This window comes from Electrophorus electricus, chromosome 24 (assembly GCF_013358815.1).
Source record: "Electrophorus electricus isolate fEleEle1 chromosome 24, fEleEle1.pri, whole genome shotgun sequence".
Classification (NCBI taxonomy): Eukaryota; Metazoa; Chordata; class Actinopteri; order Gymnotiformes; family Gymnotidae; genus Electrophorus; species Electrophorus electricus.
The window spans coordinates 6,112,501-6,140,320 of record NC_049558.1 but is presented as its reverse complement, the minus strand read 5'-3'; the positions used below and the strand labels follow the sequence as shown (position 1 = coordinate 6,140,320).

Here is a 27,820-nt window from a genome sequence, read left to right as displayed (position 1 = left end):
CTTCATTTCTTACCCCATGATCGAATGCGTAATAGCCCCCAGGTTTGCCTATGCAAATATATACTTTAGCTAGTGGCGCACAGGCACGCACAACGGCACACGCCTGCACCCACCTTTAGAGGGGTAAATCCAAAAATTCTAAACCCGCTCCTTTTAAAATCCTGCCCGGCTCGCGGTCACCGCTGGCTCGCGCGCACTCTGCTCCAAATTCACCGCGTGCCAATCGCGTCCCTTGGCACGGCGCCCTGTATCAGTTGCACGCGCCCCTCCGTAACCTTTTTAAGCCATTCTCAATCATTGCTAAACGCGGCATGTCTTATTCGTGTTGCCGTTCATTTCAAAATGGAATTTCTATAAAAGGACAGAATAGGATATCATCGTACAAATACTGGTAGTAATCAAATCTGTGCGAATGTTCGGTTAATCGGAGCCGCGCTGTCCCACGGAGTGATCAAACAGCAAGTGCATGTGCTTGCGTGTATCCGTCATTTCGACGTCCACCAGAGCAGCACATCGGCTTTACGACGGTGCTGTTGAACACACTAGTGCGCACCTCATAATTAATCCGAATCAAAGCCGCGTGGCGGAAATTCTCTTAATTGGTCATTTAATTTTATGTATAGGAGTTGAAACGTGACTATTTTATTCTCTGGCAAAGGCGGGCTTGGTCACAAAATGCGACTTTTACTGCGCGTAATGGCTGTCCAGTGAACTCAAACAAACGTCCCGGGGCGAGTATATTGTGGTATAATGTTTACGCTTGGCGGTTCTTGGTAGATTTCGTGTTCTTGCACGTTTAATAAAATGGCTTGGGCTGCGTGTTTATATATGTTTTACCGAAGCATTTGGAGAATAAATTGGCTTTTCAGTAATGGTAATCAGTTTCAATAGTTATGCCCAATATTACAGAACTTCTTTACTGGTTTGAGAATTCTAATAATGAAACGAATTTATCGAACTGTATGAGGTGTAGATGTATTGGATGTGAATACACTGGAAAAAGCCCAGACACACCTGCTGGGCAGTTATTTGACTCAACTCCCCTGCCCAGCAAGACTGTGTTGACAAGGCATTATGGACAAATCACTGTGTGTTTTGTTTGTGTGTGCAAACACAAGAAGGCAGGGGGTCAGACTGCTATAAAAATGGAAAACGGTACAGTCCAAACAGATTCATCTCCTGGCTACTTTAGCACAGAAGGAAAGATGGATCTTTCGTTCTTTTGCCCACACTGCACCCCTGATGATGAAGTGGCTGCCCCAGATTTGCTCAGCCAATTTCTCCCTTTCCTCCTTCTTCTGTCTCGTGCGCTCTCTCTCTCTCTCGCTCTCTCGCTCTGTTCATCCCTCTTTCTCCACTCTCCAATTGACTTCAATTAGGCCCTCTGAGTGAGCTGAATGGGACATTCGCCCAGGATAATGGACAGTCTTGTCACTGCCTGTTACTGCTGTTACAAACAAACACTCTGTTACACACAAACACGCGCGCACACACACATCCACACAGCAGGTGACCATCTCAGTGCTTGATTTACAATTCTGGGTCACCCAGGGCTGTCCTATGCCTTGTATAGCATAGATACAATGTATGTGATTGTTGTGACAGGGCCAGAACTCTCACAGCTATGCTGCGCATCACCTCAGAGGTCTGGCAGCTGCCATTATCGAGAGTACAATTGGATTGCCAGAGGTTTTAGGTTAACAGCATCTATGTGGAAGTTGGGCGTTCTGTATTGTCTGTGCGTGCATGTGTGTTGGCGCACACTGATCCCAAGTACAGTAAAGAGATAATGATCAGTCTCAGGATACCGACTGTCACTCTGGCGTACACTCCAGCGCTGCCTCTCAGCTGATAGTGTAGATTCTTGCTGTTTGATGCGTCTCCTTTTTTCCTTTCGTTAATGAGTGACACAATTTTGGGTTAATATAACAAGTGATCAGGGCAATCGTTGCCATGCTGGAATCCCCCCCCCCCCCCCGAATTTCCTGTTTTAGACAGACTGCTTCCAGTCTCAGGTCTGTCCCGTTTAGAAGTGTGCGTGTGGATGACTGGTGGCAGTCCTGAAGGGGTGCTGCACAGTGCCGTGCATGAAACACGAGCGGGGTGCGCAGGTGGGTCCATGCGACCTTGTATGGCCTAACCTTTAGTGACCTTTACCGCTAGAACATAACACAAAGATGATGACTGCATGGGAAAGTGCTCGGTGTGTGTGTGTGTGTGCACACATGCACACACAAAGGGGCATACCACGTAAAGAGACTTTGTGACCACAGTGTCAGGCAGTGAGAGACATTGGGGGTTAGGGGGTTTTTTAGGGACATTGGTGCATGACTTCAGTGATAGAATAATGCCAGCAAGTCATTAAGAGATGAGTGGAGACTGAGAAAAGGGGTGGGGCATTTGGAGACAGAGAGAGTGAGAGGCAGGGGGGGAGAGGGGGATTTTGAAAGCTCGAGTGCCCAGGCCGAGGGGGCCGGGAGGAAACAGTCACGCAGCCGTCACATGCAGTTGACGCCCATGTCTCTGTGGACACTAATAATAACCCATAACGTACCTCTCTTTCCTCTGTCTGTCTGTCACACTCTTTCTTTGACTCTCTTTCTCTTCTCTCTTTCTGTCTCTGGTGATGTGCGCCAGGCAACTGTTGCCGTATAGTGTTGTGGGCATTAATAGTCTGTGTTTCTTTTAAGTTAAAAAGGAGCACTAGTAGAGGGGAGAAAGCGTGAGAGACTCTGGGAAAGAAAACATGCTGTGGTGTGTGTGTGTGTGTGTGTGTGTGTGTGTGTGTGTGTGTGAGAGAAGAAGATGACAGGAGAGCCTGTTTACACATCTGGATGGAAAGTTTTGTTAGTGTGTGAGGTTTTTTTCCTGAACAGTTTTTACATTTTTTGAGTGAAGAGTCTAAACTCTCCTTGACAGCACAGTGTGCGTGCGTGCGTGCGTGCGTGCGGCTAAACTGTAGGTCAGGCTCTGGTCAGGGCAGTGTTTTGCCTAGGGGGGAGTGTAATTGGGACACCCCACCTTATCAGTCCATGGATCTCAGTAACCCCAAAAAGACCCCTTCACATGCAAATAAATACTGTTAATTGGTTGAATTGGCAGTCGACCCATTAGGAAGACCCTCCCTCACCACACTCAGTGAGAGTGTCATGTGGTGTGTGCGAGCGCGCGCATGGGTGTTTGGGTGTAGCCCCAGTGATTGAGGGTGCCTGTATCTACTGTGTTTGTTTGTAAATGTATTTGATCTGCTCCCTTCTCAAGGGAGTATGATGAAATATGATGGTCTCTCTGACCACCGATACATCGTATATATAATTTCAGTAATGACAGGCGCTGTGAGCTTACTGGGACTAGGTCTCTGCTAAGTACCTGCTCATGCCCCTCCGCCTTAAGTTCCTTTCACTAAACTACTACACAGGCTCAAATAACACACACACGCACACAAACACATCCTGACAGGTATGAAGGAGCAGGTGGGACGAGTAGGGTGTCTGTTTGTATTATCTACATAGGTGTAAGGACAAACTTTGATACAGAACTATGCCAGATCTATGATGAGATATATATATATATATATATATATATATATATATATATATATATATATATATATATATAATAAATATATATAATAAATAATAAATATATAAATAAATAAATATAAATAAATAAAAGGTGCCAAAACCAAAAAGGCTTCCAGATTTCCCCATCTGTTCTGCCGTGAACCTGGTGCTGGCTGCATCTCGGTGTGCGAGGGCAGGCCTGAGGGTGTAAACCACTGTGCTCCCTCAACCAGCTACCTTCACTGCACTCGTAACCTGGCCCTCTCTGACCCTCTCTAACCCTCTCGCACGCACGCACGCACGCTCGCGCTTGGCGGCCCTCTGCTGGTCGAGCAGCTGTGGGTGGTCTGGTAGTAATTGTGTTACTGGGACTTCTGGGTTTGTGGAATGGATGAGAAAGGGGGGGACAGGAGAGAGAGGGAGAGGGAGAGGGAGCGGGAGAGAGAGGGAGAGAGGGAGAGGGAGCGGGAGAGAGCGGGAGAGGGAGAGAGGGAGAGGGAGAGACGGAGAGGGAGCGGGAGAGAGAGGGAGAGGGAGAGAGCTACTCCAGTGCAGTTGTTATTTATATACAAGCTTCTAGGGGCATTTACTTTACACTGTACAGAATAAACAAAGAAACACACACACACACAGTCCTATACTCCTCTGTGTCTAAATTCACTTAATTGTGTGGCTTTAATGGAAGAGTGGGCCCAGACTGCAATAATAATGTAAAAAACCCCCACTGTTTCCACACTGTCAATTTGCTATCAGTATGTTTACTCACTGTAGGCTTAGAAAAAGAAGAGAATGCTCTGAGCTCCATCCCAGTGGAACTAATTGATTTCTAGGTAAGAGCATGTAACAAACATTGCTCCTGATATCATCACCAAGTGCAACGCATTTGAATATTCAAGAGGCATTCACTGGTACGAGGGGGGTTTTGCCACTAGCGTAACCTCCGAGCACGTGTGTCTTCTCAGGGCTATGTTTAAGACTCATCCAGAGGCGTCTGAGGTTTCAAAGCAGTCAAACAGGTAAACACACATACATACACTACACCACATATGTAACAGAGGTGCTGTTTTCCGCCCCGTCCTTGACATCGAGTGACACACCCACAGCCAGGGGCCTGGTGACAGGACAGAATGGATTTTTTTTCATTAGCCAGCAGTGTTGAGAGGAGTGAGCACCCAACGAGCTTGATAAGTCTCACGTGAGATTCATTAGACCCGGAACCCTCCGGAGAGAAACTAAGAGCTCATTCAGGCTTAGGCAGCAACACGCAGGAACACACGCGCGCTAACGCCTGTACGTCTCCCTGCACCGTGTGCAGACCAGCGTTCTTGCGCACACGCGGGTGCACACACACACTGTCGTGTCGGCCATGCAGGACAGGCTGGGCACGAGGCAGACAGTGCCAGTGTAGTGCCCGCATTCTTGCGGTTGCCATGGTAAGGAAGGCCAGCGCCATGGCTGCTCCCATGCAGAAAAAATTAACAGAGCTTTAATTGGCTCAGGACACACAATGGGCCTTATCTGCAGAGACACCCCACACTCCGCATGCATGCTACTGTGTGTCTGTTAAAACTTACCTTAAATACACACTCTCACTATTCCTCTCTTCCTCACACACTTGCATGCACGCACACACGCACACACACACACACACACACACTCTTTCTCCCTCACACACAATCACACTTTGGGTCTCTCTCAATTACACACCCTTCCTGTTTTCATCTTACACACACACAAACACACACACACACTCTCTTCCTCTCTCCCTCACACTCTCTCTCACACACATGCTCACACTCTTCCTGTGTCTCCCTCACACACAGTGGCTCGCTTTCCTTTACACACAGACTCCACCGCACTCTTCCTCTGTCCCTCACACACATACACTGACTCTTTCTCTCCTTCATACAACCCCCCCCCCCCCACTCTGGCTCTCATATCCTTCTCTACGTCCTCCACACTGGTAGACATTCTCACTGCTTTATGCCGTCTGTTGGCAGGATTGTCTGGTCTTCACCTCCTACTGACTCCCCTCCTCTCTGTAAATATGTCAGACCCTTCCGTGTGTGGAAAGGCAAATCGAGCAGCATCAGGCATGCTTTGCAAACAAAAGGCTTGCACACACTACCTCGAGACTCAAAACCTGAGTCTCCTTCTGTCTGGTTTGAATTGTCATAACTACACCTCTCTACCTTACTTGAATGAGAAAATTCAATGTGTGTGAGTCTCTGACTCAATGTGCGAGTTTAGCAATGTTTGGTTGTGTGCGCGTGTGTTAGAGAGAGAGCGCAGGGACGTATGCACGCTTGTTTGCAAGTGCGTGCGTGTGTTTGTATGTGTGGGTCAGGCTCTCCTTCGTTACTGGGCTCATATGTCTGAAGGGCTTCTCTCCTCCACCACACTTCCATCCATCCCTCGCTCTCTTCGTTCAGAGAGAGACAGAGGTGGGGGTGCTGCTGCACCAACCCGGCCTGTCGCCTAGCAACAGGGCTGTTTGGTCCGGGACGGGGGAGTGGAAGCTGGTGGGGGGGGGGTGGCCGGTTGTGGTGGGCTGCAATTATTCTGTGCCATTGGCGAGAGCAAAGGCCTGGAGGTGGAGGGTAAAACTGGAGGGAGAGATGGAGAGATGGGGTCGGTTACCTCCTGAGAGTGTAGGGCTCGGGGGGAGGGGGGGATACACCGAGTTCGACGAGCGCCGCCGCTGTTTATCCTGCACCCCTCTGCCGTGTTCTCGCCATCCCTGCCATTTCCCGCTGGCATGCTGTGGGAAGCACGGCGGCAAGCACAAGCGTGCGCAGCGCAGTGGGGCAAGGCCAGCAAGGATGGTGATATGATTTCCCATGTTTTATGCATGCACTCACAAAACGAACATGGGCACCGTAACCTCACCAGATCACCAGGCTGCCATCAGAAATGCTAAGTGTGTGTGTGTGTGTGTGTGTGTGTCTGGCACATGGCAGGACAGCCTGGCTTTGCCCTCTCGGGGTGCAGTGACTTTGACCCCATGCTGGCATTTGGTGGAGGGGTTTTGGGGGGGGTGTCTGTCCGATTTGCTTTGCCTTAAGGTGCAGTCCGTGTGTGTGTGTGTGTGTGTGGAGGCTACTGAGCCTGAAGGTGCTGTCCTGTCCCCTCCCTCTTCTGTCCCATTTCGGTATGTAAGGAGGGCCTGCTGCTGACAAACACACACACACACACACACAGAGGCTGCTGACTGAGGCTGGCACATGTGCCCCATCTCCTAGAGGTATTGTAATGCAGTGGAAGCCTGTAGTAAGTGTGTGTGTGTGATGTGAAGTGAATAAGTGCACGTGTCTTAGTCTACAGGTCAGACTACAGTGTATGTAGATCTGAAGGCATCATGCAGTGGTGGTGGATCACTTCTGTATTGATTACAATATGACATTTGCCTTTGTGATTACTAAACATAACTTAAGCTCAATAGCTGTCAGCACTTTCCATACATAATCATAGTCAGTCATAATCATCATCACCATCATCATCCCTATTTACGGCTGTAATTGGCAGCAGGGTAAAGCTTGGCACATGCACCATGTCACTACGCCAGCCACGGTGTGGCAGTGGAACGTTGCAAAGAGGGTGTTCAGGGTCTGTGTGGCGATGGTAATCGGGGGGGACGGCAAAGTCAACAAGGGTACTGTGCGGGGGGGACTGAATGCAAGAGAGAGTAAATTAGCAGCTACCGCAACAGTCCAAGTTTGAGTGTAAGGTTCCTGTCAGATGACCCTCTGCCTGGCACACCTGCCTCTGAGGGCAGCCCGGTGTTGGTTACCATGGAAACCAAGGTGGATTTACTCCAGTGGGCAGTACGCTCCTCAGCCTCGGTTTAGCATCGTGCCTTAATATTCTTCTCTGTGCATGTGCAAGACCCCCTCCAGTGAAAATCAAGGTTTTAACCTTCTTAAGTGTGTGGTTTTTTTTTGTTTTTTTAATACACGAGTAGTCAACAACCTTGGCTGAACATTTCTGCTTCGGAACTGCATTAATGGCCGTGTCAAACACGGACACAGACGGCCAGACCTTCAGACGCAACAAACCTAAAGAACTATCCCATCAGCTTGCTGGGTGAGGCGTAGTAGATATCGTGTTTTGCAAGCCATGTTTCACTGTTCTCAAAACAACATCAGAGACGTTCTCTGTTTCGGCTGCAAAGCTGCAAAAGTAGAAAAGGTGATTTCCAAAAGGATCTGAAAATCAGACAGAAATGGGTGCTGTTTATTTGGGAAACTTGGGGAGTGTCCCAGCCAAACTTCCAGAGATAATTTTGGTTCTCAGTACTTATTTTATAGAAATGTAATAAAAAAAAAAAAGACTGGTTTTGCCACAAAACTGGATGGAGCCTGACGCTGCTCCATCCAATAATTTTAGGGACACTGTGAGTATGAGCCAACATTGGTGACCCGGTAACTTCATTGTTCTTGTGTTGACTGTCTATGTACAACAAATCTGCCATATATTGTTAGACAATATATTGTTAGTGCCATATATTGTTAGACAACATTAGCTTGCCAAGTGGCTTGCTGACATGACATTTTCTATGGCTTAAGGATGTTGACAAAGAAAGTCAGGGCAAACGTTGCTTCATCAGATTCCTAAGCAGCTGAATTAAATGATGGCTATATTTATTGCAAGTCTGACATCACTTCACATGCTTTCGGAGATTTTCACAAAGGAAGCATGTCACAATAAAAGTCCTGTTCAAGCTATGGTTAGCTAAATCAAGAGCATATGGCCTGTGGAGAAAGCTGCTTTCTGGCAGAAATCTCTGAAGGCGGACTTCTCCTACATGTGGTCCTTTGCATAATCTGTGGTCAAGAAGGAGCCAGCATTAGCGCCATTTTGGAAAGCCATCCATGCACAACAGCTAATTATGTGTCATACAACCTAGATATGAGGTTGCTTTTTTTTTTTTTTTTTTTTTTTGTTTCTTTCAAAAGCATATATTCTCTTATTCTTTTAAAATGTACACATACAGCTGTACACAGTCTACTGTATATACTGGATATTAGTTATGAATTAGAGGCCTTTTGCTAGACTTTCTATGGTGATCAAAGCGTTTCTCCCTGACGGCACATCTTGATGTTTATCTTTACATGGTAGTTTACTTGTCAGAGCTGGCAATCGCGAGCGAGGTTGTCTAATGTTTGATAACATAGTCAAGCCGGAGGCTCCTGTTATCTATGACTGTTACATTTGTTAAGTTTGTAGGAGCGATGCATCAAATTCATTACCATTCTGGTACATGGACTTATAGGCAACCCTGTAGAATTCAGTTTCTGGTTTAAGCGTGAATGACTGAATTGCACTGTTATTACCACTTGTGTAGTGTACAGTAACTATCAGTGCAGAAGACAAGCAGATTTAAACGAAGGGTAGCTGGAGCTGCATGTAAGATAGAGGTGGGGTCTATTTGCATATTCATAGGTCCTCATTAAGGGTTTTTTTTTTCTTGCAAATAACTTGTAAATATGTAATTTGGGTTAAGAGAAATGTGTTCAGTCAGTGACAGGAGAGGCTCTTTAAGATGGTTTCCAAGTGTTTTTGCTACCACTTTCTCTGGCCCACTGTGTGGTTGGATGAACATGTGGTACTGTATATATTTGGTAGAGTGTGTAAGGCGCGCTCTCTCTCTGTAGCAGTGTGTGGATGGCACCTCTGGGCAGGACGGCTCCTTTCTGAAGAGAGTGGCCGTGGTGGAGGACTTCTATGACATCATCTACGCCATGCATGTAGAGATCAGCACTGACCCAGCCAAAGCCCCCAAGCATGCTGGCCAGAAGAAAACCTATAAAGCGGTAGGTCTCTCTCTCTCTCTCTCTTTTTTTTCCCCTCTCACTCCATCTCTCTACTCTCCCATTCATTAAGTTGTTTTCTCTTCTTCTGTCATTGTCTTTTCTGTCTCTTGTTCTCCCTCTGCCTCCGACACCCTTGTTGATTAGTCTGATTGCACCGCGTATGATTAATGTATGAACTTCAGACCCCCGGCTGCTGGCGCTGATGACATTCTTTTATGTTTTGCCACTTGTTGACTCAGATTGATTTCTTATCATCACAGTGTTTCTGTCGGAGAAGCAGGTCTCGTCTCTACAGCTACGGCACGTTGATGCATTGCAGAAGGTGACGATGTGGCTTTTTCCCTCCATATGTGTGGAAGAAAGTTTTGCCTCCAGTCCAAATCGGTCAAGCTCAGCCTTTGAGTACGCCCTCTGTTGGCCATAGGGTGTACTGCATGTAAACCATGATGGCGTGGCTGCATCAACACTTCAACACCTTTGCGCTTGGCATTCAGTGGTGCTCTAACAGATGTATAAATTGTCGCATGTAAATTGTGTGTGTGTGCTTGTGTTTTTCTGACTTATGTATAATTTATGCCTGTTTCCACGTCTAACATGCGTGTGCGCATGGGTGTATGCGTGCGTGCAAGCATACACACCGACATGCGCGCATGCACCCATGCGCACACGCACGCACCGTCCACAAACGCGCAGCTGGGATTGTTTGTTCTATTTGTGCTTGCCGGCTGTCGGGCTGTGGCAGTGATCCAGAGGCTGGCGTGGGCAGGGCTCTGGGCAACGAGCCGCTCTGCCGGGCAGGACCTCCCTAGGCATGGGGAGCCACCCAGCTCTGCCTGCAGCTCTGTGCGCGGTGCTGGGAGACACATCCGGGGGTGGGAGTTTTTTTTTGGGGGGGGGGGGCAGTGGCTTGCGGTGTTTCGACAGCATGGGTCATGTAAGCACCTACATGGGGGATGTGGACGTGGAGTTGTGTGGAATTCTTGTTCATCTACTGGCTTCTTAATAAACATGCACACACACCCACGCACATGCACACGCACATGCTCACATCGGCATACACACACACACACACACACGCACGTGCGCGCGTGCACACAGAAACGCTTGCCTCCTGCTGTGGTACCATGGTCACATTATGTTTGTTTGTCAGAGCCTCAGGGGATAGTGTGGATATTCACTGTGGGTTTGCATTTTCTTCCCCTTCTCCTCCTCTCCATCTACCTGTCTCTCTCTCTCTCTCTCTCTCTCTCTCTCTCTCTCTCTCTCTCTCTCTCTCTCTCTCTCAAACAAGTGCAGGCCAGGCAATTTAAGCAGAGAGAGAGACAAGATGGTTCTACACAGGGAGAGCAGGGCTAGTGGCAGAGGACAGGTGCAATCATGCAACTTACTCGCAGATCCCGTGATGCAACACTAAATAATGTTGTTGTTGTTGTTGTTGTTTTGTTTCCAAACAAAGGTATTGCGTAGGTTAGAGCTGCAGGTCTGGGACACTGGGTGGGTGTGGGGGGGGGGGTGCGTGGGGGGGGGTCTCTTCTGCCTCTCTCACTGCTGCTCACTGATTTAAGAGTCTGATTAGCACTTCATTTACCTTCCCCCTGAATTAATGACATTTAAATTTAGATTGGATGCTCTCCTCTACTGATAAACTACCTTTGTTCAGGGAGTGTGTGCGTGTGCGTGCTCGGGTGTGTGCAGGCGGGCGCGCGTGTGTGCGTGCGTGTGTGTGTGTGTGCATGCATGCATGCCCCGATATCCTGCTGGTTTTTGTGTCTGATTGACAGGGAGTCTGTCACCAAGGGCTGCATCTGACATTTCACTGTCACACCTTTCTCTTTTAATAACACAGACCGCCCCCAAACCCACGCGCGCACACACACACACATCCAAATGCACCACATTCCTAATAGCCAGCACTAGCCACAGATCACCTCTGGCCCTGCTCAGTGTGCAGGTCTCCACTGAGATCAGGAAGGCCACAGGCAGATGGATCGAGACAGGACTCTGACAACCAGCCAAGAGAGAGGCTCATGTGACGAGGCGCGGGAGGCGTGGCCAGCCGCCAAGAGCCCCACCCCTAGAAAGGTGGACAGGACCAGCTACCCCTCCCCCCGTGGGACAGGGGCCCACAGCAGGGCCTGCCATCGCGGCGTTCCGCTCCTGCAGTGGAGCACAGGTCCTTGAGTCTCCTCCACCATGAAATCCAGCAGCAGCAACGGAGTGACGAACGCAGCGAGAGCAGGGAGACACAGTGCGACGTGGCGCAGCGACGGCGGCAGTGATGGAGCTCTCCGAAGAGCAGCACGTACACCCATCCCAACCGCTGAGCCCACTGTTGTGTGGAAATGTTAAATAACAGCTATGATCTCTCTCTCTCTCTCTCTCCCCCTTTGTGTGTGTGTGCGCGCGTGTGTCTTAGATAGCGGAGACGTATGCGTTTCTGCCCAGAGAGGCAGTGACCCGATTCCTGATGAGCTGCGGCGAGTGCCAGAAGAGAATGCATGTCAGCTGGAGTGGGACGGACAGCAGGGGTAGGACAGGCGCCCACCAGCGCTCCGCTGCTCCGCACACGCCTGCAGTTCAGCTGCCATTAACGTTAGGCTGCCGCTTCCTATTAAACTACACAGTAATCACGTTTGACGTGAAACTACACCACTGACATTTAACGTTGGACCTCATCGCAGCGGTGCTTGGCGTTTGCCCGATGCGGCACAGGTTTAACCGCAAACTTGAGTAGTCCGGAATTCAGTGGGTGTTTAACCGTGAGCTCCTGTAGTCTCATATTAGGCACACTGGTGAAGCTACTGGACTGATTAATATGAGACCAAATGACCATCCAAATATGTATGGGCTTTATAGAGTTAATTGATTGACACTAAAGACATTGATAGTCCCGGTGAGTCAAAGGGACTCTTTTGTCTTCCCAAAACACTCCCCTGCCCCTCCTACCCTCTGACTCTCGCTGTTCATCCAGACCCTATTCAGACTACCCCCCCCCCCCATCCCTGCACTGCCTGCTCACCCTCAGGCTAACGAACCCCCTCCAGCACACACATACACATCCTCAACGCAGATATTCATTAGGCTCTGATCAGCAGCATGGTCTGCCTGTCTCACTCCACACTGCAATTAGCCCAATTACAATCCTTTTGCCAAAAAAACTCCAAGGACACCATATCATCTCTGCAGAGATGGACAGAGAGGGAATAACAGGGAGCGACTGGGGGAGAGGAAGGTTCCGGATGGGGAAGGAGAAGGCGAGCGCTGTGCTGTGGGGGAGGAGCCGGACGGGGAGATGATGTCTGGGATGGCGAACGAAAATTAGAACAAAAGGTCCATCATGGGCCGTGGCGTCGAGCAATGTTTTCATGTTTGGGTTCTAAAATCCCCAAATCCAACAGCAGGTACAGGAACCAATTACCGTCAGGAACAACTGCCCCCAGACCGTCTCCTTGCTGTGAGATGATAAACACACACACACACACACACACACACAAAGGGAACACCTCCCAGGCCTGATCTGTCATGGGTCCTGTGGCAGCGTAGGGACAGCATTGGGTGTCGCTCATGAAGAGAGCAGCTAATTGGCTTCTTACCCCATGGGGGTCCATAAACCCCCTCATCACCCCCGTCCTCTTCTCTCTCTTTTTAGCTCTAGCTTCCCACGCAAAAGTTCAGTGCTAAATTATTAAAAGTGATTAATTACTGCACACACACTTTTTTTTTTTTTAAATTGACTCTCAGTCTGTGGCTGGTGTTGGCACTTTCGCAAGCTCTTTTTAGAACCTCTCTCGCCGACATATGCAGTCAAGTGGGTTTTATTTTTACTGAAGGTGAAAAGGTTATCGTATCAAAAAATGTAAAATTTTAGTTATTTGTAAGAACATTCCAGAAATTCTAGCCAAAGAGTCCTGGTTGGCTGCATTTCCTAAGGAGTGTTATGCTTGTTCTAGTAAATCCATAGACAGTGAGAATATGAGGAGAATGGTCAATAGCACTCAGTAAACAAACGTATGGGTGCTCATTGATTACTGATAAAGTGCGTGAGTCCGTGTGTGCGTGTGTGTGTGTATATGTGTGTAGGAGTGTGAAATTACAAGCAGGTAATTGGTTTTTTCATGGCTCCATTTACTTAAAGCTAAAAAAAATCTATAAATGAGAAGTGTTGCACATAACAGAGAAGAGTGACACATAAAGTCATGGTTAGAGTTCTAAATGTCCTGCTAAAAAAATCATTTTCATTCTAAATACAATATAAATATATGGCAAATTGTCACTGGTCATTACGTGTGTTTGAGGATCACCTAATACAATCATAGCCCTTGTTATAATGATGTGCGGGGGGGCTTTGTTGGTTTATCGCGGTGTTAAATGAAACATCTTTGAGTGGTCACATCCATTCACGCCCCCAAACCCACACAAAAGCATGATCACCCCCCACCCCTCACATATACACACGCACACGTCCAACAAGAAATCCATTGTCCTTATTATTAGTCATTAAAATTGCCAGTCATCTTTGTTCTTAAAGTCTGTCCATGCCTGTCCATTTTAAGCACAGGACACCAGACAAAAGTAAACAACAAAAATACTGCTTTCACTGGGTGCGAGGGAGCAGTCTGAATTTCTCTGAATGTCTGCTTAATATCTTTGCATATGTGGGTGTTGCATATGAATGTTATTATAATTAGGACACTGGAAATGAAGCATTCTTAATCGGACAAAGAGCCATGCGCATTCTAGACTAATTGGAGCCGCATGCACCACGAAGCCCTTAATTTACTGCCCTCTAGTGGTGACAGAGAAAGGCCACCAAAGTTCACGGCTACACAGGCATGCACTCACGCAGCCTTATTCCGTATATTCCAGCGCATTTACAGCAAAATTAGAGAAGCGTTTATTCCCTGTTTAAAAAGCTTGACTTCTGAGAATGTTGGCAAGGATGAACAACCTTGCATGCATGCCAATCGCAGCCAGGAGGAGTGCAAGTCAACTTGTCAGTGCGTCTACCGTGTGCACCTGTGGTGATTGCACCCCCTTCTGTGCTCTCCCTCCAGAGAGCGAGCGGCCGGCCTCCCTGGTCCCTGCCCTCATCGACTACAACATGCCGCTGACCACCACCTACCTGAAACAGATGAAGCTACGGTGCCTGACCAACGGCGACCAGGTAGGCACGACCGCTCCAGTCGACCGCACACGCCGCCTTTTTCGCCAGCCCGTACGCTGCCTGTGCGGGCTGTGCCGATCAGCTGTGGCTGATCTGTCGATTCGCACGGTGTGGGGGTTGCTGCAGGATTCCGCCTGTTGATCGCTGTTGAAGGCGTCATGTTAATCGCTGTTGAAGTCTTTGGCTAAGAAGCGAGCTGTTCTGCCATATCTTAGAGACTACTGATGTGATAGCAGGTATGTTATAGGTACTGCTCCCTCCATGCACCTTGCTATTTGAATTTATTTTGGGAGATGCACTGTGCTTATGGTAAGAGGGTCACCATAAGTATCTATCTAATTTCAGGAGATACTTCTCATGGTGGAAGAGCAGTTCTCTTTAGCAGAGTCCAAAACCACTTTCCTAACTTCATTGCCTTCTACTTCAAGAAAGCCTTTTGTTGCAGGAAAATTAGTAGTATTCTATCAACCAACTGAATAATGATTCTCTTCAATGCCTGTTTAACTTAGACTTTTGACCCTATACATCGTTAGGGCAGGCCAGGCTGCTGACTGGCTAGTGTAACAAGTTGCAGTCTTGTTAGTGTGTAGATACTACTGTTCAGGGTGCATTTTCAGAAGGGCACCAAGTCCTGCAGCGGGGACTTTTAATCGTTATTTTACGCTTCTCCTAGTTGCTTATTTCCAACTGCCCTCTGTTGGTGTACAGTAGCAGGCAATCTTCTGTACCTGTCAATTTGACACGTGTGGGTGGTTAGGTGAGCGTGTGTGTGTGTGTGTGTGTGTGTGTTACGATAACTCGAGAATCAGGGTTAGCTCTTTTCTAATTAAGCATCTCTCTGAGTAGCAGGCTAATTAGCTGAGGTGTGAGGAAACCAACAGAGTGACAATTTACCGCAGAAAGCAAACCCAACGTGACGACTCCACACCCCTGTCCCTACACACACGCGGACGCAGGTGCATGCGTGGAGACATGTGCCCTGCTCTCCCACGCTGCAATGCTGTTGTTTTATTACACATTAAATCCATGAAATCCAAGGCAGAGTCGTAATTACTCGCCACGGACGTTAAAGCAGGCGTGTCAGTTGTTACACTACGCTCGCATTTATTGTTTGGAAAACATCTCTCAAGTCTGGAGGCGCAATGGCTGGGGGGAAAAAAAATAGCTGTTTTAAATTTAAATGAAAATGTTTTTCTTGTACAGAGTTTTTGCTGTATGCGTGCTGTAGAAGCGACAGAGCAGGCAAGAATAGAGAAGGGGCCCAGGCAGTAATGGCGGAGGAGCCTGGGGTTGGGGTCCTATGCAGCTGCAGGAGAGGAGTGCTCCCCTCGGTACCAGGTGCCCTGGGATTGCTCCGTAGCACAGGGGTTGCTGGGCTAAGGGCGAGAGGCACAGGGAGGGTATATACGCGCAACCTCAGAGGAAGCGAAACAGGCAGGGGGAGGGGGGGTTACGAACAAAAGACAAACGGAGGCAGGCCGATGCAGCGCAGAATGTAAGCGAGGAGGATGTTCTCGTGCAGGCTGGCTAGCATTGCAGGACGTTTGCATCCAGCTCAATTCAATAAAGGAGGAAATTGGCTGCATCCTTCCTGTAGACTGCAGACTCCAGTTCCTACCAGAGGACTGGGGGGAGGGGGGAGGGGTAGTTCATTTTCATTTATGGCCTCTTTTCCCATTTACTGTATCTCCTCCTAAGGAAACTCATTTCTTTCTCTCTCTCTCGTTTTGGGTAAGGGATGAGCAAAAGGGTGATGGCAGGGCAGTTATAATTGGAGTTTATAGCGAGGCCGCAGATAAGGCCCTGATCGAGCGGGGGTGGGGTGTGCGTGCGTGTGTGTGTGTGTGTGTGTGTGTGTGCACGCGCGGTGGGGGCGTAGACTTAAGAGAGAGAAATGAGGAAACGGAGAGAAAATGAGATATACAGGCTTGTGCCACCGTTTGTTCAATTAACTGGCTGGAGGTTTTTGTGTGTGCGTACTGTCAGGAAAGTTTGAAAGTGATCAAAACTAATTTCTTCTGTCTGGTTTATTTCTGAACACAACGTTTTAATCAGCATTTCAGTATTTGTTCTTTGGGGGGGGGGTTTCTTTTAATAAAAGCTGCAAATTTCTGATGTTTGCCATATGTTTTGCAGGTCACAAGGCTACGTAGGAGGTAATTTCATACATGTCTTTGCCTGGTTTTAGAGCTGCATACGCCAGTGAGACAGTAGCATATAGCGAGAACTGCTGTAATCTTTTAGTAAGAGTTTTCTGTTATAGTAGGAAAAATATGTATCACAAAGGTCATGCTAAAGGCATCTGAGACTGACCACTGTTTTCCATCGTAACCCCCCCCCCCCTCCACCACCAAGCTATTCAAAATGTACTATAAAGGTGGAGTAAATAAGCAAGGATAGTTTGACTGTAGTAACAAAAGTACCTTTGAGAGGCTTACAATAGCCGAGTTTTTTTGTTTTTTTTTAAAGGCTGTGTTGCTCCATTTTGCCTGTAGGTGGCACATTTCCCACACAATTCTTTTAGTCATGTAAATGGTTGAGAGATGAGTGCGGTAATGATGGTCGTGCGTTGTCAAGTTAAAACTAAAGTTTTTATTCTTGCTGTTCTCTTGTATGATTGTTATAGGAGCACTTAGCTGTAGTGGGTATTGATATTTCTTTTGCGATTTGTAGTATGAGCATAGGTTGCAAGGTCCTCATTTGAGAAGCATCACATACAAAGGACTACTCAAACACAGTAACCAAAAGTGCACACACTGATGAAAACAAGGCATGTTTATTTGTAGTGCTTTTCATACACAGTGGCAATTCACAGGTATTTCCACAGAATATAAGAATTTAAACAATACATTTTGTTATATCCCAAGAGCTATTGCCTCAAAAAAAGTTACATAAAACAATTTAAGTAAAATTAGTTAGTTAATTTATATAGAAAACACATTAAATAATGAAATAAAAATTAATTTAAAAAGGAAATGTACATTAAAAGGAAAGCTAAATTATTAAAATAGTAAGATAAGCCAATTTAAAGAAAATAAAATGTATGTATTTAAATAGTTTCAATTAAGATTTGATTAAAGTTTTTTTTTGTTTGTTTTTTTTTTTGGTCCCGATGCCCACTGTCGGGGCACTCTTCAGGTTCTGTGACAAGACTAAAGTGATTTATCTTTTTTTTTTCTTTAAATACTTGTTTTATCTAGTGAGATTTGTAGGTAAATCAAACTCTTTCTCTCTGTTTGTGTGTGCGCTTCTGACTGCAGGTTTGCTCGTGTATACTACTATGCAGTACACTCAGTGGCTTAAATGACATTCTTGGTCTGGAAGACAAAAAAAAATCTCACTGTACAACTAACCCTCCATGCCCCAGTAACTAGTGTACTCCTTATCCAGAAAAAAAGTTTAATGCATTTCATATCATTTGAACCTGTTTTAAATATGTTTTTTCCTCTTTTCTTTTTTCTTTGTTTGTTATCTTTGTTAATAATTTAAGATCCTAAACACCTCACAGATAACTGAATAACGAAAGAGTACGACGAGGGCACGGCAGAGGTGTACTACAGATCAGGCTACACTTTTGGTTAAACTAACGCAATACTGGCGATTGCATAGTGCAAACAGGCGAACGTAAAAACAACGATAAGATACTATCGACTAAATTGGAACTATAAAATACATTTGAAAAATGACTAGCGAGACGGACACGGGGAGCGAGAGACCGCAAACCACGAGCGCTTGTGGTCGTTTGGTACCACACGGTGAACTCCGGTCCGTAGCACGAGGTGTGACGTCGTGCGTGGCCCCGCCTCCATCTTCGGGGCTGGTTGCCAGTGAGAGTCGCGCGACGGCTCTCGCCGCTGTAGCTGGATTTTGGTGAAATATTAAAACGTCAGAGAAACGGTCAGGCGAGGGCTGGACGCTCCGGATAGCGCTCACTAACACGTTTGAAAATAACGACCAGAAGGAAAGGTAAGTGTTGCAATGACTAAGCTGTTGTGTTTGCTGTCTAATAGCCCGATGGCTGTGTTCTGATTATGCTGTCCCTCCTAACTGTAAAATATAATTTTGTGGGTAAGAACCCTTCACAGCCCAGCGCGCACGTCGGCAGCTTGTAGCCGGTTAACCTCGTTTTTTTCTATTAAATATGTTTGGGAACGGTTAATGACAAACCTTATCAATTTTCCGCTGTTGGTAATGATAACCTATAATTTTGTAGAATATTTCCTTTGCGTTATCACGGTAAACATGGTGACGGGATTGCCCTGGCGACTCCCATGTAGCCTGTTAGGTTATTGTGTTGGTGGACATGGGCATGCATAAAGTAGGATACTGCTGTCTTTCTGATCAAATATGTAAGGCAGATTTGGTTGCTCAGCCGCATTGGTAGCTTATGCACAAGAGCGACACCTTTGCGGAACACCTCTGGCCCCCCTAGTTATATACGGTTTCCATGTTTTTTCCATGTTCCATGTTTACCCCGTTTTCCAGGAATGTTGAACACGTTTAGGCCTGGGTCTGTTTAATATTCAAGTGTTTGTTTCAGTCTTCCTGTTTACGATTTTTATAAATGGCAACTTTTAATTGCACGTTGTAACAGTTCATACGTGTATACAATTATCCAAAATGATGTTGTTGTTGTTGTTGTTGTTTTTTTCCTTAAGCAATTCAAAGTGCCTAAACCTTACATTAAAAAATCGTAATCATTTCTGTAAATACACTGCTCACTAAAGAATCCTCTTTAAATTGGCAAAATAGTGAATTTCCTTCTCCCAAAAAAAATAGAAGTTTGGCCCCTCTTTGGATAGCCTGGTTCCACAGATAGCATAACCACATTGGACAACTTAATGCCATTAGCCCCTCTGTCTTGTCTAGTCTTGTTTTGTAATATGATATATAAAATGATTGAAATCGATAGTTAGACATTGATGAAAGCATCAGATAGATGTCAGATCTGTGAATGAAAATCAGCTTTAATTTCGTTTTAACATTTATGTACTGTTGTACATATGTTTGAGCATGACTGTTGGGCTACATATACAGTATATTGGTTGGGGGGTGTGCGTGCGAGTATATATGTGTGTGTGTGTGTGTGTGTGTGTGTGTGTTTAATAAGTGCACCACACGCACAAACACAGTTTGTCACAATTTTACTTGTCCTTCCTGTTTTATGGCTAAGCTCATTCTGTACAGAGTGGGCAGGGACCACACTGAGCTGTGATTTGTTGTGTTAATCAGTGTTAGACGGGGATATGCATCTGGAACTGTGCATATCCCAGATGCAATGGGACAAACAGTACACTTTTTCACAGAGCACCCCCCCCCCCACCCCTTGTCTCTCTGTCTATCCATCAATCTATTGATCTGTCTGTCTTCCTTTCTTACATTTTACGCACATATACCTTCTTTGTGTCCGGTCCTCTGTTTGATAGGCTCTGATCTGTCCTTTTATTTGACGCAGCACTAATCCCCTCACTCTTCATTTTTCAGCAGAGCATAATTTCCACCTGTATTGCAGTTGTCTTGTTTAAATAGGTGTGTAAGGAAATATTAGAGAGAGTACACAGTCCATCTCAGCGAATAAAGGGTTAAGGGCTTTAAAACCCTCTTTATCATGTGTTGCCTTCTGCCAGAGCTTCATGAGAGGATAAAGCCTTCCAAAATAAAATCACTTTTCTAACCCCTGCACCAGCCTGTCCAGAAGGAGGAACGGCTTCCTGAGCCATAATCCTCCCCCCGAGAGCCAAGCTGTGAGGCATCCACTCTCTCTCCCCTTCCCTTGCTCTGTCCATCTTATGTGCTCTCTCTTTCTCTCTCCCCCACCTTCGCTGCCTTTCCCTCCGCTCGCTCCGGTCCTGTCCCCTCGCTCCTCTCTTTCTCTGCGTGCTCCACCCTCTCTCTCTTTCTCTGTCCCTTCGCTCATTGTTCTTTGTCTCGTTCATCTGCATTCTGGTGAATGTTCCATTCTGCCTCTCAGAGGGCCTGTACCACCCTACGCACTTCTCTGCAAATTACTGTGAAGCCTGGCGTCTGATTCGGAGGGTCGTAAACACATTTGGGATTTTTCCGAGATCTTCTCTGAGCGGCTTACCACAGCTTGCTAATCAGAGGTGAAAGTGTTTTTTTAGGGGCACTTTTTCCCTTATGTTGTCGTATTTGGCAGTAGTTGTAATTAAAATAGTCACACTGTGCTTCGCTAGATTGCCTCATTATCCTCATTGCTATACTGTCGCCACACAGAACTCCCCAAGCCTTTGGCTTTGTTTTGGTGGGGAAGAAAACCAGCATTTAAAAAAAAAAAAAAATTGTTTACTTCCCAGCCCATGCCAGCACTGAGTTAACCAATGAGACGCGCTTAAGCACAGTGACGACCCGTTCCCCGCCATGTAATTTCCTGTCTTTTCATGGCTCGTTTCCTCTCAGCCAGCATGCGCTGAGACCCAAGGGGGTATATAGGATGTGACATACAGGTTCCCTGTTGTCCTCTTGTTCTGCACTCGGCTGGTGCTGCCTGCGGTGCCTTGTGCATAAGGCTCAGCCAGCGGAACACCGATCACCCTGGCCCACCCTCTTAGGGCTGCTGGCGAGGAGGCCCAGCCCACCCTCGTCCTGTAGTCCATCGCCGCTGTCGCTCAGTGCTCCAGCTATGCCTCATGACCCAAGCGGGGGTTCCACATTGCGACCCAGTGGGGGTCTGGATCTTCTTTACACATGGACCTCTTATGCCGGAGAGGAAGGATCAGCCCAGGAGAGGTGGTCTAATGAGAGGGAAGTTACGATTGAACGGATTAAAGGGAAAGCGCTGCATCGTCATCCACAGCAATCTTGGAGCATGTCTGTCGGACTCTCGGAATTATCTCCTCCCGGAACTAATGCCATGGTGTCTGTTCCACGGTGCGACAGGACAAAAGGAAGGATTCTCCTTACCTCACGATCGTTTATTTTGTGTCATACTCAGTATAACCCACCCGGGTTATTCCACCTTCATGCACTCTTGCTCACGGTCACCAGTGTCGGCCAGCACCGAGAGCCGGGACTTATCAAAGCCGTTTTTATCCCGTTCACAATAAGGCGAGGCTGGATGAGACAGGCAGGATGGTGCTCACTAAGCTGAGGTCACTGAGAGAGGGCAGAGATTGGCTGAGAAGGATTCGCTGAGAGAACAGTGTTCGGAGGCAGAGGTCAGCAGCTGCCGGACCACAGCCCCACTCCTCGCCACTGACCTGAATAAAGCCATTACTGCAGCCAGAAAGCGAGGGCATCTTTCAGGGCATCTGGCTCAAAGCAGGGGTTTTTCACTACATTGCAGACTGAGGCTTTTTGCGGTATGCGTGGCACCGACAAACAGGGCAGTTGATTGGATTTTGTGCTAGACAGAATAAAAACACCTTCCATTTGACAAAACGTCTCGTTGATTTGTATGTGCCGGTCTTCTACCAAGGTCCTCTGACTAGCTGTGTGAAAAGAAATCAGAGGGGATGTGCTGTGAAAAGCAAATATCAAGAACATCCACTGTTCGCCATCACTGCTGTGTCAGTCTCTTGGGGGGGAAAAACGCATCTAATGCTTGATCTGCACAATACCAGGATTTCTGTGTTTGTCTCGTCTCAGCTGGAGTCTGGATCAGATGCCTGTTGATCACAGTTGTGCCTTTGAGTGGGGGGGGAGGGAGAGAGAGAGAGAGATGTGGAGTAAGGCTGTTTGTTTAGCATTTTCTTCTGAAGTTCTCCTCTGTAAAAGCACACATCTTCTGTGTTTAAGAATTCCCCGAAGAACTATCTACCCACATGCTGCGAGCGAGGATGGTTTTTCAATTGAAGTGTGAACTAAAGTATATACCTATGAGAGTAGGACAGAACTGTCCTCGAGAGAAAAAGGGAGAGTGTGCGCTAGCGTGTCTCCTGCTGAGAGGGTGAGTGGAGGAAGCTCAGCCTCAGCTTTGGTTCAGGAAGTAGCAGAGGTGCATCACTTTTGCTGAGAAGACACCACTTAGTGCCTGCCGTCTCATCGAGACACGGGGCATGGCTAGTCAAGAGATCCACGTGAGCTTTAATACTGAGCATCAACCATCTGTAATTCATCTCGCAAAGAACTCGCTCCGGTGATGTGTGCAAATCATTGATGAGAGAGATCTGACCACGTGGACACACTTTTAGCTGGTGAATGATGCATTTTACTTTAGGTTTAATGCTTAAAACTGCTTTTAAATATCCTAGGTCTTTGGCCAATGGAGCCATATATGACCATCCTCAAAAGAAAGCAAACCTTTATTACAAGGAACATTACAGTCCTCTAAATTTACAATAACTGCTAAAAAGTCACATCAAGTCACAGTGAAGGATGACTGAGTGGTTGATTGAGTCAGGAACAGAGAATACAGGGTAGCAGCATTGTACGGGCTGCAGGCTTTGTCGGCAGAGACGGAAACATTCTGTGTTTGGGAATGAAAGCAGCGTCTCGCTGGAAACACTGAGAGGCGAACTCTTGTCACACTTTCACAAAGAGAGGCCTTGAGCCGAAATAGCACATTCCTTCCCCTGCATTTACATGTCCTCACAACGTCGCCTTAGCGTGGCGGCATGGCCTTCGTGCGCCGTGTCGAAGCGTTTACGTTCATCACTCCCACAAAGCCGTGTGGGCCACATATTTAGTCTTGCAGCAACTATTAACCTGATTTATTGAATAGCGTGGAATGTTTCATTTATACCTGCTTTGTTGGCTAAAACGTGTTCAAAGATGGCCTGACCCTTAAGCTCCTTTGTCTTGATGTACCTCACTGAGACCTACTTCTAAGTTTTTTCCCTCCCTGTGGTTTTCATTGCTATTCGATTTATTGTTCTTCAGTAATACTCAATAGGATTTTATATCCTGCCCCAATTAACTGTGATAATCTTGCGTGTTCCATCATAAAGACAGGTGCAAAGCTATTCTGAGTTATCTAGTTTGAATTAAATGATTAATAAATTTTCTTATCCCTCTCAAACTAGAAAAAATCTTTTTTCCAGTATCAAAAAATAATTCCTAGTCCATAAATGGCTTGCATCTTCCTGTCCACAGCTTTCAATGTAAATAGCAGAGACAGCGTGCAAAATGCTAGCCTTGCTGCGGGGTGCATGGCAATTTTCTTCTAGTTCCACCGCTCGCCGAAGCTTAAGTGCACAGGCACACTCCAGCGCTTGGGGCTTCTGCCGCCGCTGACACGGCCTTTCCGGTGTGAGTCAGCGAGCGCACAGCGAAGCTGAAAGAGGAGCGCGAGGAGCCTGGGACGCCCTCTGGCAATGCTCCTCCCCCTCTCCCTATTGTCCGGCGCTGCGGGACGAGCGGCCGTGTATAGAATGACACGCGGTGGCAGTAATTGAGTGCGGAGATTTGGTTTCAGGGCGGCCCGGGCGCGCTTGCCGCACGGCGGCTGACAGCGGAGCGGCTGCAGAGACTGGACGGCAGGCAGAAATAGCTCCCCAGCCCTCCCGCTCTGATCAATGAAGGGCACGGTTATCGATTATAGCCTGTCTTCATATAATAGAATGCTTTTTTTTTTTTTTTTTTCCCCTCCCCCCCTCCAAGCCTGTGGCTTACAATGGGCTGTAATATTCCAAACACAGAGCGATATTAATCTGCTGATTTGTCCTTCTGGCAATTTCTGTGATTCTTTTCAGCCACTGCGTCTACACCCCTTCTACAGGCAGGCAGCCTCACTTGCCGGACACTGTGTGCGCACGTGTGCCTGTCAGTGCTGGTATTTTTCCCTTCTTCTTCATGGCTGTTTTTCCTGTGCGATCAATACTCTGCAGTGCAAGCTCACTGTCTGCACCATGTTAATCCTCACTAGGCCGGACCGTGTGTGTGTGTGTTTGTTTTCACGTTGAGCCCTAGTCGAGTAATGCCTCCCTTAGCGATACCTTTGCCTTTTTGGTGTGGAAATGATACAGTCGGTGTGCCACTTTCCCTGCTGGCCATTGATTCTCAGGCATGGAAAGCTGGCAGGCGAGGAAGGAGGAGGGCGTCTGACCCAGGCACGCGCGTGTAGCATTGTACAGGTTCACCCAAATCATGGTGCACCCCATCACCACAAGCATTCATTCTTGTTTTAGCAATGGTCACCATGAAATCAAACAAATTGACGAGGGAGACTTGAAACAGGTTGGTTATTTAGAACTCAAATACGGTATCAGTGCTACTTTTAAGTTCACTTTGTTGTGGTATTTGATTGTTCAGTGCAGCTGGTATTTAATTAGTAATGTAATCAACTCTGTGATGAGTGCTTTATTAGAAATCACTTTGCATGCCATGCTTTTAAAACATTTCTCTTGGATTTTCCCTTCTTCACAGTCACTTCGTTTCAAGCTTTGTTCTTGATCTGTTTCCATGGTAGCCAATTAAAAGACTCTGGTTTCCCCTATTTTTAGAGGAATGTCTGCGTCCCAGCAGTTTCTGAAGTCTATATGTGAATAGGAGAGGGAGAGTAAGGGGAGACATAGAAGAAAAATAGAGGTGAGCTAGAGGAGAACGGTGGGAGTGCTAGAGGAGAAGTGAAGAGCTGGGGGCAGCAAAACGCTTTGGGCTACTGCTTGTTGTTTACGCAAGGAGTACTAATGTTATAAAGATTTCTGATAAATACTGTTGTTTAGGTGAATTAAGTTGTTCAGGCATGCAATATTATAGCAAGTGAGCAAAACCCACTCGCCTAACACCAAACCACACAGTATTGAGCGTATTTGTTGAGAAACCATCATTGATTTTACATTGTATGTTTATAATGCACTCTGGATACACCACTTATCAGGTTTAATTGCACTTGCCTGTAGGTTTCTTTTAGCTTTAAGCCTAAGTAACTGTGGCCGTTGGACGGGGGGGGGGGGGGGGGGGGGTAGCAGCGGAGAGGAAGATCAGAGCAGCCAAGTCTGAGATATGAGAGAAGAGGCAGACAGGAAGAGTTAGCTTGCTAACTGGATTAGCTTTAAATGGCTGTGGCACAGATCCGGCTTCTGCCTTGAAAGCTTCCACGGTGACACCAGCCTGGGCGGCCTGTCCCCATGCGGAACCTTTTGCCATCAACAGCACGACTCGCTGTCTTTATGAAAGCCTGTTTACATCCTGGGCTTGTAAACGGGTGGCAACTTGGTCTCGCAGGATTCTCTTTCATGGGTTAAGTCCTTTCTTGGGTTGAAGCCACTCTGGGAGCGATGTATCCTTTTTTTTTTTTTTTTTTTTTTTTTTTTTTTTTTTTTTAGCTTCTGCAATGAGCCAAAGAAGCCTTCAACTTTTGTTCAAGGTGGAAACCAACTATTGAAGTTGCAGGCCAGTGTGTACATGCGGGTATTTGTATTTCCGGGGGGGGGGGGGGGGGCGGGGTTTCACGAGAAGCCATGTCGAATGCATCCGGTTTCTCACCCACACGCTTCTCTCGCTCTTTCCTTCATCGCCAAGCCGCGTCTTAGTCCAGTCCCATTTAGAAGATGAAAGTATGGGCTCCCTACTGTACACTGTTAAAAATAGACCTGCTCCTCAGTTAATTATTTTTTAAAGACTTTACCCCCTTTGCGCTCCTAATTGAAACACCCAGCCTGCTGCTTTTGAAGATTTATTACTCTAGATACAGCAGCGCAGCTAGCAGGCTAACCTGGCTAATAAACCTATTCCGTAAATGTCAGCTCCAGATCTGCTTTTAACTCTGAGGTTAAAGCTGTAGTGTGCAAATCAATCAAAGTGCCGAATGCCTCAAATTTTAGTTTTTTTGTTTTTTTTCCCATTCCCCCTCCCACATATCGTGGTCATTATGCCCAAAGCGCTAATTAAAGGGAGAGGAGTGCGAGGAAGCTAATGCCCAGCCACGCCGGGCAGACAGCGGCTCCCAAGGTCGTCCGCCGTGCGCTTTGTCTTCTCCGCGTCCTCGACGGCGACGACACAGACAAAGGAAGCCTTTTGCAAAACCCCTCCCCATACACACACACACACACACATACACACACGCCGTCTCCAATCAAGTCGGCACTACGTGAAAGAGGCCGGTGGGTCCAATACCGCCTCTATAAAGCGGCTTCTCCGTAAATCTTGTTGGAGAAAGGAAGAGAGCAGGAATGTTTTATGAGCAAAGGGAGCGAACGTGGGGCAGACCCCTGGACCCTCCTCTCGCACAGACAGCAGTTTGTCGTTGGGGGGGGGGGGGGGGGGGTGGGAGGAGTGAGTAGAGCTCAATCTGCATATAGATGAGCAGTGAGCATTAGCAGCACCATTAATAAACAATAAAACTAATAGCAGGCTGGCAGGACTGAGCCACAGGGTGTGAGAAGATGAAGACAGAGAGATATAGGCACAGATAAGCAGGATTGTTATAAATTGGATCATCTGTGCCACATGGATCATGGACCCGAAGTGGTTAAATGTGGTTTTATATGATTGTAATTGAAAAGGAGTTAAGGAGATTAAACGAGGCTTCTGTTAGATCTGCTGTTCAGAGGTGATTAATGAAATGGTGGAATGCATTGTACAGGAATTCAAATGCCCCTCTTCACTGCACAAGGAAGACGAACAGAAAATATATTACCCAGGACTCGCACCTGAGGAAGACACAAAGGCCATAACATTTCACGGATGCTTCAAATGTGTCTGAAGAGGGCGATTCTCGTGTCAGCCTCCTCAAATTTCCCTGCCCTAGTCATGTCACACTCAGCCACTTGACCTTTTAAAGGGTGTCCCTGACCTGTCTGACTCCCTCCTGCTTCGCCGACAACAGGATGACCTGGCCGACCCCTGAAGCTTCCTCAATCTGTGGCCTCTGCCTCTGTGGCCTCTGCCGCAGAGTGGCTTCCTCTAATCCTGATGCGCCGTGTTGGTCCCAGCGCCAGACATGTGCTTTTGTGTGGGACGTGCCAATATAGTTGCAATGAAGAGTTGAAGAAAACGTGAAGTAAAGCGAGAGCAGTGAGCCGGCCCGGGGGGCGGGTGGGGGGGTCTCTTCAGACTCGCCAGGGCTGAATAATGCATGCACCAATTTGCAAGTGAAGCAGGTTAACCAATTGGGGCAGTCGCATGGCTGCCAGCGGGGGGTGGGGAGTGCGGGATGATTGGCAGGTCTGAGGCGATGCCATTCTGGATAAACAGTGGGGTCGTGGGGTCGTTGAGTCCCCCCTTTAACTACAAGTGTGAGCAGATGGGTGTGCTGCGCGCTCAGCAGCCAGCTCCCCGGGGCGGCTTTTGCTTTTGCCTGTCGGATGAATCACACACGCGACCTTGCATCACGCAGAAACCCAAACGTTCAAGGCTGGTGCTGCAGCTATGGCCAAAGT

General features: G+C 47.3%; 1 protein-coding gene across 2 annotated transcripts in view; it reads left to right on the top strand.

The window, feature by feature from the left end:
- The window catches only part of nol4lb (nucleolar protein 4-like b), a 64,495-nt gene that overhangs the window by 610 nt on the left and 36,065 nt on the right, over positions 1–27,820 (top strand). The window contains exons 2-4 of one of the 2 annotated variants that reach the window (XM_027006982.2): positions 9,221–9,376; positions 11,793–11,904; positions 14,431–14,540. In XM_027006982.2, the coding sequence (XP_026862783.2) occupies positions 9,221–9,376; positions 11,793–11,904; positions 14,431–14,540 (378 nt within the window). Of the gene's footprint in view, positions 1–9,217; positions 9,377–11,792; positions 11,905–14,430; positions 14,541–27,820 lie in introns of both variants that reach the window. The other variant, XM_027006980.2, reaches the window with a different exon arrangement.